Below are 16,740 nucleotides of genomic sequence, written 5' to 3' on the forward strand. Positions count from 1 at the left end.
AGCCTTGTAATGTCAGAGACACCAAGTACTTTAAATGGAAATCTAAAAAACTCGCTACCCCAGAGCACATGCCTGCTTCTGAAAAGTGGCAGGACGCTCCCTTCAAAACCATTGCACCAGCAGTGCCGAGAAGCGCCGGCACTCTTCCGTTCAAATGAAAAGGGAGCAGGTACTCGGTGCCCGAGGTGTCTGTACATTTAAAGCACTAGAGACGCCCAGGCGGGCATAAGGAGTTCCGACAAAGGCCTTGTGGGATCAGAGTGCCGCCTCTGAACATGCAGAATGTGCCTGCATTAAAGCCATGCAGGCGCTGGTGACCGGGACAGATGCAGGCGTAAGGCACAGGAGGTTGCAAACAGGCCTTGGGTCGGAGGCAGAAGGTGTACCGATTCAAGTCTTGTAGGGTCAGAGACATTCAGGATCGGACTGGGACAGAAAATACACCGGCCACCGAAATAAATGTGGCCCCATTAGCGAATCAGTTGAAAAGGTGCCCCACGTTTGCACATAGGGACAGTTTTGGAAACGTAGACACAAAATGCAATCATTCGTGTTTGCTGCAGGCGATGTTTGAGGGAATACCATGGAAATAAAAAGTACAATCTGGCCCAGCACACTTTAAAACAAGCCCATAAACAGCCCATACACCGACCTGTCAGAGCCGACCTTTCCCCATCGCCAGACTGCCCAATAGGCCACCCAACCCTGAAGACACCGAAGCAGGCAGAAAGGGGCAATACAGGACCTGTGGTGGGATGAAGGGTCACGTGGAATGCTGTGGACATGTTGACCACATAAGACCAAGTGGACGACGAGGGCTGGGGCCGGTATGGAGGTGTGAACGCCCAGGATCACAGGGTGAGACAGAGAGGCTTGGCACGCAGAGACGTTTTAAGGCACGGGCAAAGGGCACCGGCCCAGGGCCCTAGTCATCCGGGGGTCTCCTAATATAGCCAGCTCTGTACTGCAAATAGTCTTGCCCTGATGACGTTGCATAGTTCACAAACAGATTGTTTTAAATCATTTTTCGTCTTTAATTAATGTCTAATGTTAGTGAGTCTATTGCTGACATTTTGCAAAGAAATGTGTTTATGTTGCATGCAACATCCATAAAAAAGTTTCCTTTAGATCAAAATAGGGTGTCACATATGAGAAATAGGAGGGAGTTACATAGATTAATTGCAGTGATATTAGTGAGCTGCTACTGTGTTGCAATATTGAAACACAAGTCACTGTCCCCGAATATTTGATATAACAACTTTAGAATTTGGATGAATGCTCTGTGAAGTGTATGTAACCTTGCCAAAGAGGGCACGAAAGAGCTGACATTGGATTATAAATTCCCAACAGGGCCCTCCAAAATACATTCTGCCCTGAGCCGGTGAAAGACCTCATTTGCATAAGACTGACGCTAACAAGCACTACGTGCCCGCAAACAGGTCTTATGGCCTTCTGGCACAGGCAAGAGGTCAAACACAGGCCTAGCGGGTCAGAGTCACCAGGACAGAAAGAAGGTGCTCGGATTCAGCGAGGGGCATTGGGTGGTGTTCGAGCTACGGCTGGGGCAGTGTGGGATGCCAAGAATAGGCAGTGAGGCAGCAGGGCTTCTGCACAATGTGGGACATTCATAGCAGCGTGCACTGTTTGCAGTTTTATAAGCAAACTCAACCCAACGCAAAGTTATCGGGGCACTGTGCACGAGCACCAGCCACATTACACAAGGTCACATTATTTTTTAGGCACGGTGAGATTAGGTGAGTTGCCCAAAATCATAGGATGTGAAGCCGATGCGGAGACTCGTACCTGGCTCCCAGCTCCAAAGTCGGCAACTCTGATCTTAACGCCACTTCTTGACCCTGCATAACGCAAATATTAATGTCCTACGAAGACAGTTAGTTGATATGTATCTTTCGAGAAACATTCTTAAAATACTTTCGAACATTAATTGCACAGAATTGTCCCAGTAACGCAGAGGTGCAGGCGCTGTGCTGCTGTTCAAAGACTGTCAACATGAGGGGGCGACCTGGCCAGTCTCCCGCGCCCCCTCAAAGACGCAGTGGCCCCCGAGAAGGCTGACGACTGAACCGTCCCAGGTTCCAGAGTTGTTATTCAGACCGCCCCAACGCCGTCCTTCACAGGAGCACGTACCACCGAAGATAGGGGTCGTGTTTGTAGCGCCCCAGAGCCACCCGTCACAGATGCCCAGGCCCCTGAAACGAGGGGAAGGGGTAACCCCGTCTCTGACGTCTTCACTTTCAGATTCTTGGTCCATCACCGACCCCAAGTTATAAATGGAAATCCCGATTGCACACCTGATTCCGGGATTTTAAAACAAGCACGGGCGCCATTGTTAACAATGCACGCTCGCGTTTTAAAAGTGAAAGCCTGCGTTTGAAAAGCAGGAGGCAGCTGCTAAACAGAGTGCGATCTGGCGGAGGAAAACAGTAGTTAAGCTCTGCTGCTTACGGACTAAACGGAAGTCAACATCGCATCAACAGCCAGTAAAAACATCTAACAAAATCAATGACACACTTTAACTAATGGCAAGCAGCAACAGAAATAACACGGAATTTCACCTAACATATTAATTACTTAATGCCTCGTAGAGGCAGCACAAATTGCGCTGCCTTATGCGAGACCTAAAAACTATTCCCACTGTTTTCGGTTACTCAGAGTGCCCTAAATTACCAGAACTATTATAAAACTGATGCATAATTGAGTTTAAAATACACAATACTATGCAAAGATATCTTTAATGAGTGGGAGAGTATGCATATTGAATTTCACTGAGTAAGGAAGGAACGGGATAGGTGTGAGTGTACATTACTGAATGTGTGCGTGAAAGAACACGAGTGAGAAGTGCAGCTTGTGAGTTTACAAGTGGGTTGATGTTAAAGACAGTAATATATTTATGCACTTCTGAGTGTCTGAATAAGAGTGTGTGCATATAAGCAAATCTGTCATTTACAGAATGAAAGTCAATAGGAGAGCAAGCATGCCCGAGACACTAAGGGCCTAATTACGAGTATGGGAGTCCTCGGACCTCCAGACTAACAGGAGTGCGGCGGTTTAGCCACCACCGCACCGGTAGTCTGACCACCCAATTAAAACTTTAGCAGTCGGACCGCCATTGCACCCCCACAACATCCAGGGAACAGCCGGTCCCTGGCAGTGGCGCTGCAGTCAGGGGCTCAGCCATATGCTGGTGGTGCCGCTGCGGCACTGACATGCATATTACGAGCTTCATGACCGCCAGCACTCCATAAAAAAGGCTGGCGATGCTGAAACTAAGGGGGCCCTACAGGGACTCTGTTGCCTATGTGCAAGGGGGTGTACGCAGAGGGGCACAGCATGTGCCCGCCCTATGTGCCAGTACTCCAGTTCCAGCACGGCACGGACTTCACCATCCATGCTGTGCATGAACTGTTTTTGACGTTCATACTGCGGTGCCCATATTCAGAGACACCGCTGTTGGACAGTCAAAAGAAGCCCGGCAGACATGTGGAAACTCGTAATCTGGCGGACGGTGCGCACACTGGTTTGGCAGTGAGGGAACCGGCTGCCGGCATGGCGGTCTGCTCGCGCACTGTCAAACTCATAATCAGGCCCCGAGTGTTCGAGTATATGAGGTCATTGAGAATGAATAGCTTAAAAACAAAGTGTTAGTTGAGGACAACAAAACACGTCTCAAAGCACTTTTTCAGCATACCACAAAATACATATGAGGTGAAGTCTTTTAGTCTGGAAAGATGGGGTTTGCCAAAGGTCATCAGGTTTTGGAGTCTCATTAATTAAGTCCCTTACTAAATAACCTGTTAAGTCTTGGGAAGAGAGTTGAAAAAAGGTTGGTCAAAGAAACTCCTTTAAAGTCAATAGACATTTAAGAGTGGATTGTTATTACTTTGTAATAATGCCTATAGATGATTATTTTGGTATTTGGAATCTCACAGATTAGCATAGAAGGCAATGGTTATAGTGTTAGTTTCCTCCTTTGACAAACCGTGGTTATAGAAGAACTGCACTGTAATAATCCTGGTTTGCCACCTGTAATGTTGTCTCTTTTGTTATTTTAAGATTGTGTGGTCAATGGCGGTCTTGTGAAAGGCATACGCTTTATACTGTAAGCCTGAGCTGGCTGTGGTGACAAACAATGATAACAGCTAAAGGCATGATTAGTTCCCTATGAAAATGTATTTCAGAAGCCATAGATCTTATCGGTTTACTATGTAAAGTTATGGCAAAGGCAGTAGGCCTAACTTAGAATCTATGCGACACATGTTAAAGCCAACAGACCTTTAAAAGTGAGTTGTTTCTGTGCCATGTTAAAGCGAGCAGTCGGGTATTTTGTTACATTAACTCTCACTGATTACCTTTGTAGGGAAGATTTTGGTGTTGGTTATCCCTTTGACAAACCCTAGGGATAGAACATTTGAAGTGCAATCATTCTTGCTAGAACCTCTTTGGAACAACACTATAGTTAGGTCAAAGTTTCAATATGAACAGTTTTTGGTTTGCCTAATAACTTTGGTTCCATCTGATGAATCTACACAAGAATCCACCATCTCTGTACGCAAAATTCAAACGAGATTTAGCCAAATATGGAAGTCAAAGACGACACCTTCTTCACATAATGTTCGATTCACTTTCCTCAATAAACCACAGGCAGGCACATTTCATCTTAAATGCATACAAAGTCCTCCACCACATCCATTTTACCACTTTTAGGATATTCATAGATTCTAGAGGCATATTCCGATGCTCATGCTGGATAAATTTGGCAGCTATGCTATTAAGGTCAGAGATACCACGTTCTAGCTTGTGGTTCCTGTGATAGGAGAAGCAGATCAGAGACCCACCAATGCCTTGACCACTGGGGTGGGGGAGGGGAGGGGGAATTATTAAAATCAGGGGTGGGGAATTCCTATCTCCCGACGCCCGAAACATCTAGATTTCTTAGGAGGGCAAGAGGTTTTAATTTGCATTTTGTCCAAAGGACAAGTAGACAGTTTAATGGTGCTGGGGCCTGCACTTTAATTTCCCAAGAGCAGAACAACAACAGAGATATAGCAGAGCTCAAAGTTGCAGCCAGCTCCATAAGCTTGTGTGCCCCCCAGGCCCGCCCCTGTTCCTTTTATTTTCTTTGAGCAGGAGACAAACATCGTGCTTCTGCAGCTCCAGAACACTCGCAGCAATGGCATGTAAGAGGCTGCCTTATCTGCCTCTTGGCCCCTTGCTCTGACTTGAACTCTATGACCCCTGCGTTTTAATCTCTGCTCCACTCTTGGGCCTCATACGGCCCCAAGAGCAGCGCTTTCCCTTCGCACCTCGTGCACCCCCTTCTTTGCACTTTGCCTTTCCTGTACACTTTATGTTTCACCCGGTGCCTAAACCTTGACACCCCGGACCTGCTCCCCTTGGCCTCTCGTTTTCTTAGTCATTCAGGGCTTACATTAAAGCTCATAAGTTTCTCCATGAGGCTTTCACGCAGGCCTAAGGCCACCCCAATTTCTGTCCTTGCACTAGGCCTCTCATCTCACTTTGTGCATACACTAGGGGCATTTTGAACACACTGCCATAGCAACTACAGCAGCTGTGGAGTTCTTGATGGGCCTCTTCAGTCTGCAGGTCCGCACACAAAGGCCCATAATGGATTTGAAAGGGGTGGGTGGATGAGTGATAGGGTGGATGAATAGATGCATGGATGAATGAGTGAAAGGGTGGATGGATGAATAAGTGAAAGAGTGGATGATAGATGCATACATTAATGAGTGAAAGGCTGATAGATAGATGCATAGATGAACGAGTAAAGGCTGGATGGATAGGTCCATGGATGAATGAGTGGAGTGAAAGGGTGGATGGATAGATGCATGGATGAATGAGTGAAAGGGTGGATGGATAGATGCATGGAAGAATAAGTGAGAGGGTGGATGTATAGATGCATGGATGAATAAGTGAAAGAGTGGATGATAGATGAATACATTAATGAGTGAAAGTGTGGATGGATAGATGCATGTATGAATGAGTGAAAGGTTGGATGGATAGGTGCATGGATGAATGGGTGGAGTGAGGGTGGATGGATAGATGAATGAATGAGTGAAATGATGGATGTAAGGAAGGATGCGTGAAAGAATGGATGGGCAAGGGTGAAAGGATGGATGGCTGAGTGGATGGATGGGGTGAAAGTGGATGGATGGGGTGAAAGTGGATGGATGAGTGAAAGGATGGATGGCTGAATGAAAGGGGGATTAATGGTTGAGAGAGAGTAGATAAATGGATGGATGGCTGGGTGAATCGGTGGGTGGGTAGGTCGCTAACTGGGTGGAAGGGTGGATGGATGGGTGGATAGTTGAGTGTAAAGGTGGATGGAGGGATTAGTGAAAGGGTGGATGGAGGGATTAGTGAAAGGGTGGATGGAGGGATTAGTGAAAGGGTGGGTGGATGGATATATGAGCGAAATGGAAGATGGATGGGGTAAAAGGGTGGATGGATGAGCTAAAGCGTAAATGGAGGAAGTGAAAGGGTGGAAGGATATACGAGTGAAAAGGAGGATGTATGTATGAGCAAAAGGATGGTGGAGGGATGAGTGAAAGGGTGGATGAATATGAGCGAAAAGGAGGATGTGTGGGGTGAAAGGATGGATGCGCAAAAGGATGGATGAGTGAAAGGAAGGCGGGATGGATGAGTTTGGTAGATAGGTTTGGAGATGGAAGGATAGGAATGAACAGGGGCTTCGTGAACACCCCACTTTAGCAGCTACTGTAGAGGTGGAGCTCTTGATGGGCCTCTTCTGTCTGCAGCTCGACAGACAAAGGCTCATAATTAATGTGAAAGGGTGGGTGTGAGTGAAAGGATGGATGAATGTGTGGGTGAAAGGATGAGTGAGTGTAAGTGTTGCTGGCTAAATGCATGGATGAATGAGTGACAGGGATGGTTAAGGGACGGGGATAGTGGATGGACAAAGGATGTTATAATGAAGGAAAAGATGGATGGATGGGTTACAGGGTGTATGGATTAGGGAGCGAAAGGATGGATGAGTGTAAAGGATAAATGGCTGAGGGGAAGGATGGATTGATGGATTGGTAGATGGGTGGGTGGATGAGTGAAAGGGTGGATGGATGAGTGAAAGGATGGATGGATAAGTGAAAGGATGGATGGATAGATGGATGGAGGGAAAGGGTGGCTGTATGGATGAGCAAAAGGATGGACAGATGGCTGAAATGGTTAGGTTTGGAGATGGATGGGTAGGTTTGGATATTAATGAGCGGATGGACTGACAAATCCACAGATGGACGAACACATTGGTGAAAGGCTAATGGATGAAATAATGAATGGATGACCATGTAAAGATGAAATGCTAGATATCAGTGGGTGAAAGGATGAATGGATGAATGGATGGATGCTTAGATGGAAGAGACGGAGCAATTCTGGAGAGGACTCTAGTGACTTTTTTCGCTTGCTTGGTGGCATAAGAGCTTTGGATCAAAGTGGGGGGTATTTCAATTTTCTGGTTACTCACTTGGCCTGCACTATGCTCCTTTCTCTACCTGGGGATTATCAGGTAGGTGTGGTGCTGTTCGCCAGCACGTTCCTACTAGACAGCCAGTTTTTGGTCTCATAAAGACCTCAGTGCCATAGAAATTCCTGGTACTGAACAAAACTACTTTGTAAAATAGCAGAATGTTGTCACACACAATCAAGCCAGCCGATAGATAGGATGAGAAAGCATTTAAATAAAAACAAAAAGTCTTGGTTAACTCAGATTGAATAAGGGGCTCAAATGTTAAAGAAAGTCACAAAAGTGCACCCAGGATATATGTCCTTATATTAATGCAGATTTACGTTTTTCATGAATTCACATGAATTTCCTTAAGTAGGCCAGGAAACCGTAATTCTAGAAAACATTTGTGAATTGCATTTTAGCATGAGCAAAGATGAATGTGCCCCAGTGGAAATCTGAGTGTTTACAAGTTCACTTTTCCTCGAACCACATTTTTCCCAGCCCTGGAAGAAACTTTACTTCGGTCATTGTCAGGGGAAGTAAATTTCCAACCTTTCTCAGTATGGGAAAAGATTAGAGAAAAGCTAGTGAAAACCCCCAAAAGTCAAATCCTTTTATAGTATTAGCCTGACATTAACCAGAGAGGCTACTATCAAAGCTCTTCTATATTGAGATGGCTGCCATTATTTTACGGCGCACTATGTGGCACCAAAGGGACAAGTGGGTTTTGTTACAGGACAAGTAGATTTATGAAGCTACTTGTCCCTTGGACAAGTACATACTTCATTAAATTCCACACCCCTGTAAAATCATTAAAATGTTCTCGTGCTACATCATTTATGATCACCTCTGGCAGAGGTGGGGTTGCCTTTCATTTGATGCTCCTTAAAAAGAGCGTAGGAAATGCATTTTAAATAATTTCAAGGGTTCAAAACACTTTGGGGTCTATTACGATGGCTGGCGCACCGGGAGATGGGACTGCCCGCTATGTGTGTGGTGGGCCCGCAAGTACAATTGGGATGCGCCCGCCACACTGGTGGGCGCATCCGGCATTTTTTGCATTACGGCAGGCGGTGCTGTCAGCACCACCCGCCACAATGCAAAAAAAGGCATCTGTGCATTTGCATGCACAACGTGGCGCATGCAGATGCAGGGGGGTACCATAGGTACCCCCATGCGCCCCCCCCACTCACCCCAACATCCTGGGGGCCCGCAATGGCCCCCAACTGCAAAAACCGTATGCCTTTTACAGAATAGCTGTTCCCGCAGCCATTGTAATATGGATGGCGGTATATAGCAAACAACGCCACCATATTCAACCCTTTTCCGCCCGGTCAGAAAAGCAATAAGGCGGGGGGTAAATGGGAGGCGGGCGGGAGATTCTGTCAGGGGGATCGCCACCGTCATGCGGGCGGTGGCGATCTGCCCGACATTGTAATCGTCCCTTAAATTCCAGAAGAATGTTAAAGGTAATTGAAAGAAAATGGTAATTCAGGCAGCAATAGTTACATTTATGTGAATTAGAGGCTTTAGGAACAGTTTTTCTTTTGTTCCAGAATGCCATGGAGACAGAGCTGTACAGTGGTCATGAACATTAGAAAAGATCCTCAATTGAACAATAGTCAGAACAATCTAGGAGTAAGGACCGATAAAAAGTGAAAATAATGGGGAAGAAGTTAGTAGAAAGAAACAGGCAAAAAAAACTTACGTACGGAGGAGGAGAAGAGTGAGATGGGTGTGGCTTAGAGAAAGAAAAGTGTGAGACAGCGCTCAACAAATAGGTTTTAATTCAAGTTCAAGAACAGGAATATAGCATCAAAATTTTTCAAGTCCACAGTTCCCATAATCTAGTTTTAATGTCAGCATTCTTTCTAAGGGAAACTGTATGTATGCAAGTTAATATTTTCCATCTGAAAGCCACTGTCTCTGCAAATGATTGATACCATCTAACACGCTTAATCAAAAGCACAATCAGAGAGTTTAAGATCTCCATTAGAGAGGATGAAGGTTCATATTTCATCATTTAAGATACAGCAACATATTTTGCAAAGGCAAATCAATTTGTGAAGAGATAAAAGAGAGCACACGACGTGAACTAATATTTGCCCATAAATCACTTTAAAAAAAATGCAATATGTTTTGCAGCTTGATTGTGAGAAAACCATTCTTAAATTGAACAGAGACTCTAGGTAGATGTTTATGTCTAGATAGGTTAAAGGTACAGGATACTCAACCCATAATCCTATTTCCAAGGGCAACACAAAGACAAAAGAGCACGGAACATGGTAGAATAAAAGGTCATACTTAATATCAAATTAATATAAATCACATTAACGCACAGTATATATGCAAGGGCGGCCACGCCCGAAACGCGTCTGTTCGTCGTTCTCTTCTGTGTACCCCTGCACCTTATGATTTGAAAATAAAAACAAAAATCACCTGAAGACTGGCTTTGGACCGTTATTCTGTGTCTGCGCACTGGCGAAAGTGCTTTGGAAGTTTCGGTGCACTACAACCGGTTGGAGTGATATATATATATATATATATATTTCAAGATTATTAGCTCAAATTGTTTTGCACATGACAGTATTAACATCACTTTACTACTTGCAATCTACCAAACACAGCAATTGTATAGTTTTATGAAACTGTTCTGCATAACTGCTCTGCCAAACCTTGCATCAGCACTGGTGTTCAACTTCAAACATATATGCTTTGTGATGTGCAAACAGATCTATTTTTACCACAGAAAATATTCTAGTGAAGCAGCAAAGTTCATAGATTGGACATTCAACCATGGACAATTTCGCCACATTATAGGAATGTGCTATTAGTTTTACAGTCTCCTAGGAGATTGGACTTCTTTCTTCTGATTTGCTAATTTTGCATCGCAAATGTGCTTTATGGCAGTTCGTGAAGGTTATGGAGCTTTCACTGCGAGACTGAGGGACAAGGTTAATAAAACGAGTATAGATGCAATTAAGAATTTTAAGCCACAAAATTCACCTCAGCAGCAAAAAAGTAAAAAACTTTGTAAAACACTATTTAGATGCGAAAAAATTCATTGCACAATAAAGACACATTGCAGGCGAGAAAAAATACTTCCATCAACCAAGTATTTTTCATTAAAAGAGGAAAAACCAATGGGCTCAAGAAGAAGAGCCCAACAAGATGTCCAAAACAAAATGTAAAAGTTATATATGATGTAGCAGACATACAATGAGCACAATCAGCCTCCAAGACCTCTATTGAAATCATGACTAATACGAGGGCAAGTAAATGAGATCTTTATATCTATCTGTTAGTAGGAGTTTCATACTTTTGGAAGTAACATTTCTAGAAATTACATAATCTTCCCGCTAATTATCAGCATATAAATTGCGTTTCCAGGCTTAAAAATGGTCTGGAAAGATTTATTTTCTCAAGCAATAGCTCTCCACGGCTTGTCACTCCACCTCAAGGCACGTACAGAACTGGTACGAGTTCTTAAAAACGTATTCTGAGCTCCACGGAGGTGTGCGAAAATGAATTGAGAGAGCAACATCAGCACAAAAATGCAGCATTTAGCATGCTTGCATAGCCTGGGATAAGTGGCAACGCTAAAATCTCAGGAGAAGGGGGCTGGCAGTGTGGAATCTGCAGGATTAGTAAGTATCCAACAGACATATCGTTAAAATAACTACTTCTGATAGTTGCATCTTCCCAAAGATTATTCACCTTACGAATGAGTCCCAAAGCAATACATCCAAGGAAGGCGAGATGGAGTGCTGCCAGTTAGCCAAGGGAAACATTGAAATAAGTGCATCACTGAGTTCCTGACATAAGGTAGTAGTGTTATGCGTGTAACTTCTTTTGATGGCTCCAGTCCCTTAGGTGCTAGGACCCACCATATTTGGTAAATATCATTAACCCCAAAATGCATCCTTTTGAAGAAAAGAAGAACTGGCAGGTGTCTCTCACCGCCTCTCTAACGACATCTGATCTGCTAGCCAGGAAGTGTTATGGGGCAGACAAATCGGTTACCCTTGGATCCCAAATCAGTATGAACACCGTGGTAGGATTTTCGCTTTTATATGATCATTTATTTTACAGGGTTTATCTAAAAAACATGTGCGTCACTATGATTATAGGAGGGTGCAATTTAGATAGGCTCAATCATATTTCATCACATATCCTTAACCTGCTCTAGTCCCTGCCCAAATTGTTTTTATGTTGTCAGCAATCCAACATATAGGGCTGCATTGGTTTAATAAGTCTTAACTATGCCAAGGAATGTGTAGTTTTCTCGCATATATCATGCTGTTATTGGCTCAGCATTCGGAATTCAGCCCTTCAACATCTCCTCTCGGCATTGGTCTGTGTCTTACCGGAATCCTGCACTGGTACTATATTTGCCTTTATTACTAATGATGTGTTTGATGCAAGGAGGGCCAATCGCTATCAGCTCCTGTTTTGTTTAAAAAATGAGTAAACAATGCCATTTTGCACCAACGCACAGTAGCTGCAGGAGCTAATGCTACTTTTCCTTTCTTCCTTCTAAGACTGATCTATACAAGGTCATCTACCCATGCAGTTGCAACAACATGTGTACCAGAGAAATCAAAGGTTTTCCTTCTCAGTCTTCCTAGTTTGAACAGTGCCCAAAAACACGGCGTTTCCAAGCTGAAATGATGGTGATCAAGCACACAGCTGGCATAGGGATCCGAAAGGAATATCATATTAGGACATCAGTGACAAGGCTTGAAACGTGAACGTTTTGGAGCAGACATAGGGCCTTGTCAACGCTGAATGCTGAGCTACAGGGAGAGAGTTGTGGAACTATGCTATTGAGGCAGAAAAAAAGAGGATCCGAAACCAATGTGCTTGTTTGTGCGCAACATACTCTGGAGGTGTCACAGTTGGAGCCATATGGTGAAACCGGTCACTGCTGGTGAGCTATTGCTAGGAAAAAGCTTTTTGATCCAGTCTGAAGCATGGAAGTATAATTTATAAGGTGAAGAATCAACTGAAATATATATGAGAAACAGCACTTCGATTACCTTAGTTAAGTGGTACCAATATCGGAGCTATCCAAGTGTCAAAAAGTAAGACTTACCTAAACAATCAATTTAAAATTGAAGTCTATTTACAATGGAATAACTCCTAACATTCCTTATAGAATTTGATAGGTTTCTTTTTTTGCCTCTGTGCTGTCACTAAATCATTTTTCCCTAAATATGTGGATGAATGTTTATCCCATTTTGAAAGTCATGAGCTCTAATCTAACATATAGCTGAGGGTTAATTCTTCAAGAAACAAGCTGTAAATGCAGCTGCAGTTAGTTGCCAAATTGCCAACTGTGGATTTGCAATGAAAACTTACATTAATCTGGAAAATTACGACGACAAGAAGTTAAGCACTTACTCTAATGATCGGAGGTTCGAAATGATCAAATTATTGGGTACAACTCCATCACATTTTGCAGACTGTTGACCGTTTAAGGCCAGAGCAGCACGTTCCGCTCTTCTCTCATCTTTTTCAAGTGCTTTTCTTTTGCCACCATTCAAAAAATATTCCTGGCAAACACTTAGAAAAGAAATACAACAAATTGCTTTCAAAATTCAACATTTTGTAACAATCACATTATGAAATTATGTTCAATAAAATTTAAATAATTTATCATACTTGTATAATAGGAATTACAGGACATAGATACAGTGATGAAATGTTTTCTGACCCGCTTTAAACCTCTACATTTTCTGATATATCACCTGGTTTTTGGATCTCTGCGGAGTCTCACTAATCAAGTTTCACTCCCTGTATGCTCTGTTAAATTGTTCTAAAAACCAGTACCGGTCTCTTAAAATAGGGTCCACTGCTGCACAACTGGGGTAAGAAGCTGTGTTGGTTACCTGTGTGCAGGGTCAGTGAATGGGACTACTGTCTCACTTAGCCCTGTACTGGCACACAGGAAGCTAGTCGCAGATGGAATCTTGAATAAAGTAGTTATGAAATCTACAGGCCTTACAATTTAATTGGGCATTCCATTTCTTTCAGGCTATAGTGTCAGTCTGCAGTGCTTCATTAAACGTCTGTAGTGCTTTAGTGCATTTACACTGTAGAAAGCTGCACCAGAACATCAATTTTACATTGGCTCAGCCTAGATACGTTTATCTTTCTATAAGTTAAAAAAGATTCAGAGTGCAAATATAATATAATATTCATTTGGGCATATTTGCACTCCGTAATGCCCCATAGGTGTTACAGTAGTTTCCCCGAGTCAGTTCCTAATGAGATTAGGTCTTTGACCTTTCCTGTTTTGACAAGTTATTACTTTGCTACTTGAGGGAAGATCAAAGTCTTCCTGTAGGAAGATGGCTCTCTATATACTATACCAAAGTAAGGTATAGCGTGCATAGAGTCATGGGAATCCCTAGAGGTATAGCAGAGGCTAAATTAGATAATCTTTTAATCAAGAGAGGGAGGGAGAAGCGGAGATTAATTTGGCTTCCGTCAGGTATACTTAATATCAAAGGAGAATTAATCACATGTCCTGTGTAGTTCCAGGGTCTTGAGTTCTCATTGTTTAAAAACCCTCATTCACAATAAACCTCGGTGCGGTATATCTTGGTTCTCCGCCTTATAGGTTACGTGAAAAGTATCATCATTGGGTCTTTTTTTTCACTTTAGTGTTCGGATATCAAAGGGACATGCTTTCCTCCACCTGGAGGGAGACCAACAGTTTTTTTTATACATCAGTTGTGATCAGAAAAAGTGAGTGTGTGATTGAAGTGTGATTAAGATTACCTCCGTCTCTCAATGTGGTTTTTAATTTCTTGAGGATGGGGCAGGATTAAAAGAGGAGGCGGTGCTGGGTAGAAGAGTTACTGTTCCATAGCACCTAGTGAAGGTTGCGACTGGTCGACATGTTTCGGCCCTTTGGTGCCCCTACGAGTCTGCGGGCCTCATTCAGGACCAAGTATTCACATGCGACCTCGGGCACGCAAGACGGAGTCAGCACAAGTTGCAGAAAGGACTTAGCGAAGAGATAGTCCTGCAGAGTGTCCATGACAGAGTACAATTATCTCCAAAACAAGTTTTAGACAAAAGATGCATCTATAACTCAAGTGAGAAGATGAGCAAGCGGGCTCATTTCTGAAGAAGGGTAAGTGCACTGCTTATTCCTAACTCGCGACCGCAAGGTAGTGTGTCCCTACTTGGTCCTGAATAAGGCCCGCAGACTCATCGGGGCATGAAAGGGCCGAAACATGCCGATCAGTCACGAAATTAACTAGGTGCTACGGAACAGTGACTGTTCTACCTAGCACCGCCTACTTTTTTTAATCTTACCCCATCCTCAAGAAATTAAAAATGACATTGAGAGACGGAGGTAATCTTAATCACACCCTCGCTTTTTCTGATCACAACGGATGTTAAAAAAAAACAGTTGGTCTCCCTCCAGGTGGAGGAAAGCATTTGACTTTGAGAACTGAACACTAAAGAAAAAAAAGACCCAATGATGAGGAGTTTCACATAACCTATAAGGCGGAGAACCAAGATATACCGCACTGCAGGTTCATTGTGAATGAGGGTTTTTAAACAATGAGAACTCAAGACCCTGGAAATACACAGGACACACTATTCATTCTCCTTTGATATTAAGTAAATTAGATAATCACCAACAGCTCTCTTTGTGGTAGTGCGGGCGAGAAGTTAGGCTTATCAGGAGGGCGTGTTAAGCATTTATTGTATTCATTAAATCAAGGACTGATTACACACACTCAGACAGAATCCGGACAATTTGGGTAAGTATAATAAAGGTATACTTTTGTGTTATTTCAGTAAACAAGTAGACTTGGTACAGGTAGGTAAAATGTATTTTCAATTGTAAAGAGTTACACAGAAATGCAATTAGACAATTAGAAATTGAGTTTTTTTTTTTTAACAGGAGTTTTATATAGCGCGAACTTGACCCGAATCAGGTATCAGAGCGCTTTTCATAGCACCAGTTACGTTACACAAGGACACATTCATTTTTGTAAGGCACGGGGAGATCCAAGTGATTTGCTCAGAATCACAGGATGTTTATGGTCATTGCTGAGACGCGAACCCGGTTCCCCAGATTCGAGGGGATTTGCAATCGGTACAGGTTTGTATATGCTTTAAAAAGTTTAAATTACATCGAAATTATTTTTGATTACATCGACTACTCGGGGTGATATGCCTAGATATCACACCGTGGATCCTACAATACAAGATAAGTACGACTTTTTCTGTTTGAAGATAGTTACTTTTTTCCCCATACAAAACACAGGTCAACACAGACATTTTTACGAACATAAAACTTGTAACATTGGCTCCTATCGGAAAACGAGTGTTGACAGTTTACAGGTAAGTAAAAGACTTATAAGTATGGCTTTTGGAGGGTTTGGACCAATGTTCCTCAAGGTCCAGTTAGGCACTCAAATTGCACCACCATTGGCACTGGGACGGCAGAATGCAGAGCGCAAGGGCCCAATGTTAGCCAATGGGGCTAAGGGGGCCTTTGGTCAGGGACTACTTAGAAGCAAGCCACTCAGTTGTGAGAGCAAAGCTCCTGGGGTTAGGATCAGCACTGCCGGGGCCAACAATCAGCACAGGAACTGCATCACAAGAGGCAATGAGGCGGCCGGATGCAGTGTGCCAAAGAGACGTAGGGATCCCAGTGGGTTGCAATGGCAACCACCAGCTGGAGAAGTAAGTTGGGTTTTTGGGGGATGTCTGGACACTCTTAATTGGGCCACTTAAGGCCATGGGGCGCGTAAGCAGGGGTGTCAGATTTTCTTACCAGCTTCAGTCGCAGTCGGGGGGGGGGCTTCAGGTTGAGGCTGCAGGTGTTGGCTTGAAGCTCGAGGTAGGTCGGGGATCACCAGATCCCAAATCAGAATCACTGGGCTGCCTCCTCATGGTGTTGGGCCACTCGAACTCGGGCCGTGGGCATTGGATGCAGAGGGGTGCAGAACCGTGGAGCCGTCTGGATCCGGCTTCTGTGTTGAAATTCTTTGCTGAGCAAATCCGGTGCTCACAGGCGAGAGAGTCTTTAAGTTGAGTGCAGGGCACGTCCTCTAGGGGGCTGCTGGTTGCTAGACACGCCGGGGTTTCTGTTGTAGTCAGGTCGCAGTTGTGACAGGCTGGTAGGGCTGGGGCCAAAGCAGTTGTTGTCCTCTTCTTCCTGGTTCAGCAAGGCTCTTGGGTCCTTCTTCTTTCTTTCTCGAATCTGAAGA

General features: G+C 43.8%; 1 protein-coding gene across 2 annotated transcripts in view; it reads right to left on the reverse strand.

Moving 5' to 3' along the window:
* SAMTOR (S-adenosylmethionine sensor upstream of mTORC1) overlaps positions 1-16,740 on the reverse strand; it is a 122,414-nt gene that overhangs the window by 56,518 nt on the left and 49,156 nt on the right. Inside the window, exon 3 of one of the 2 annotated variants that reach the window (XM_078674404.1) lies at positions 12,902-13,063. The exons of the other annotated variant lie outside the window; for it this stretch is intronic. Coding sequence (XP_078530530.1) covers positions 12,902-13,063 — 162 coding nt within the window. The remainder of the gene's footprint in view (positions 1-12,901; positions 13,064-16,740) is intronic. 2 annotated transcript variants of the gene reach the window in all.

Source organism: Lissotriton helveticus, chromosome 1_1, assembly GCF_964261635.1.
Source record: "Lissotriton helveticus chromosome 1_1, aLisHel1.1, whole genome shotgun sequence".
Lineage (NCBI taxonomy): Eukaryota > Metazoa > Chordata > Amphibia > Caudata > Salamandridae > Lissotriton > Lissotriton helveticus.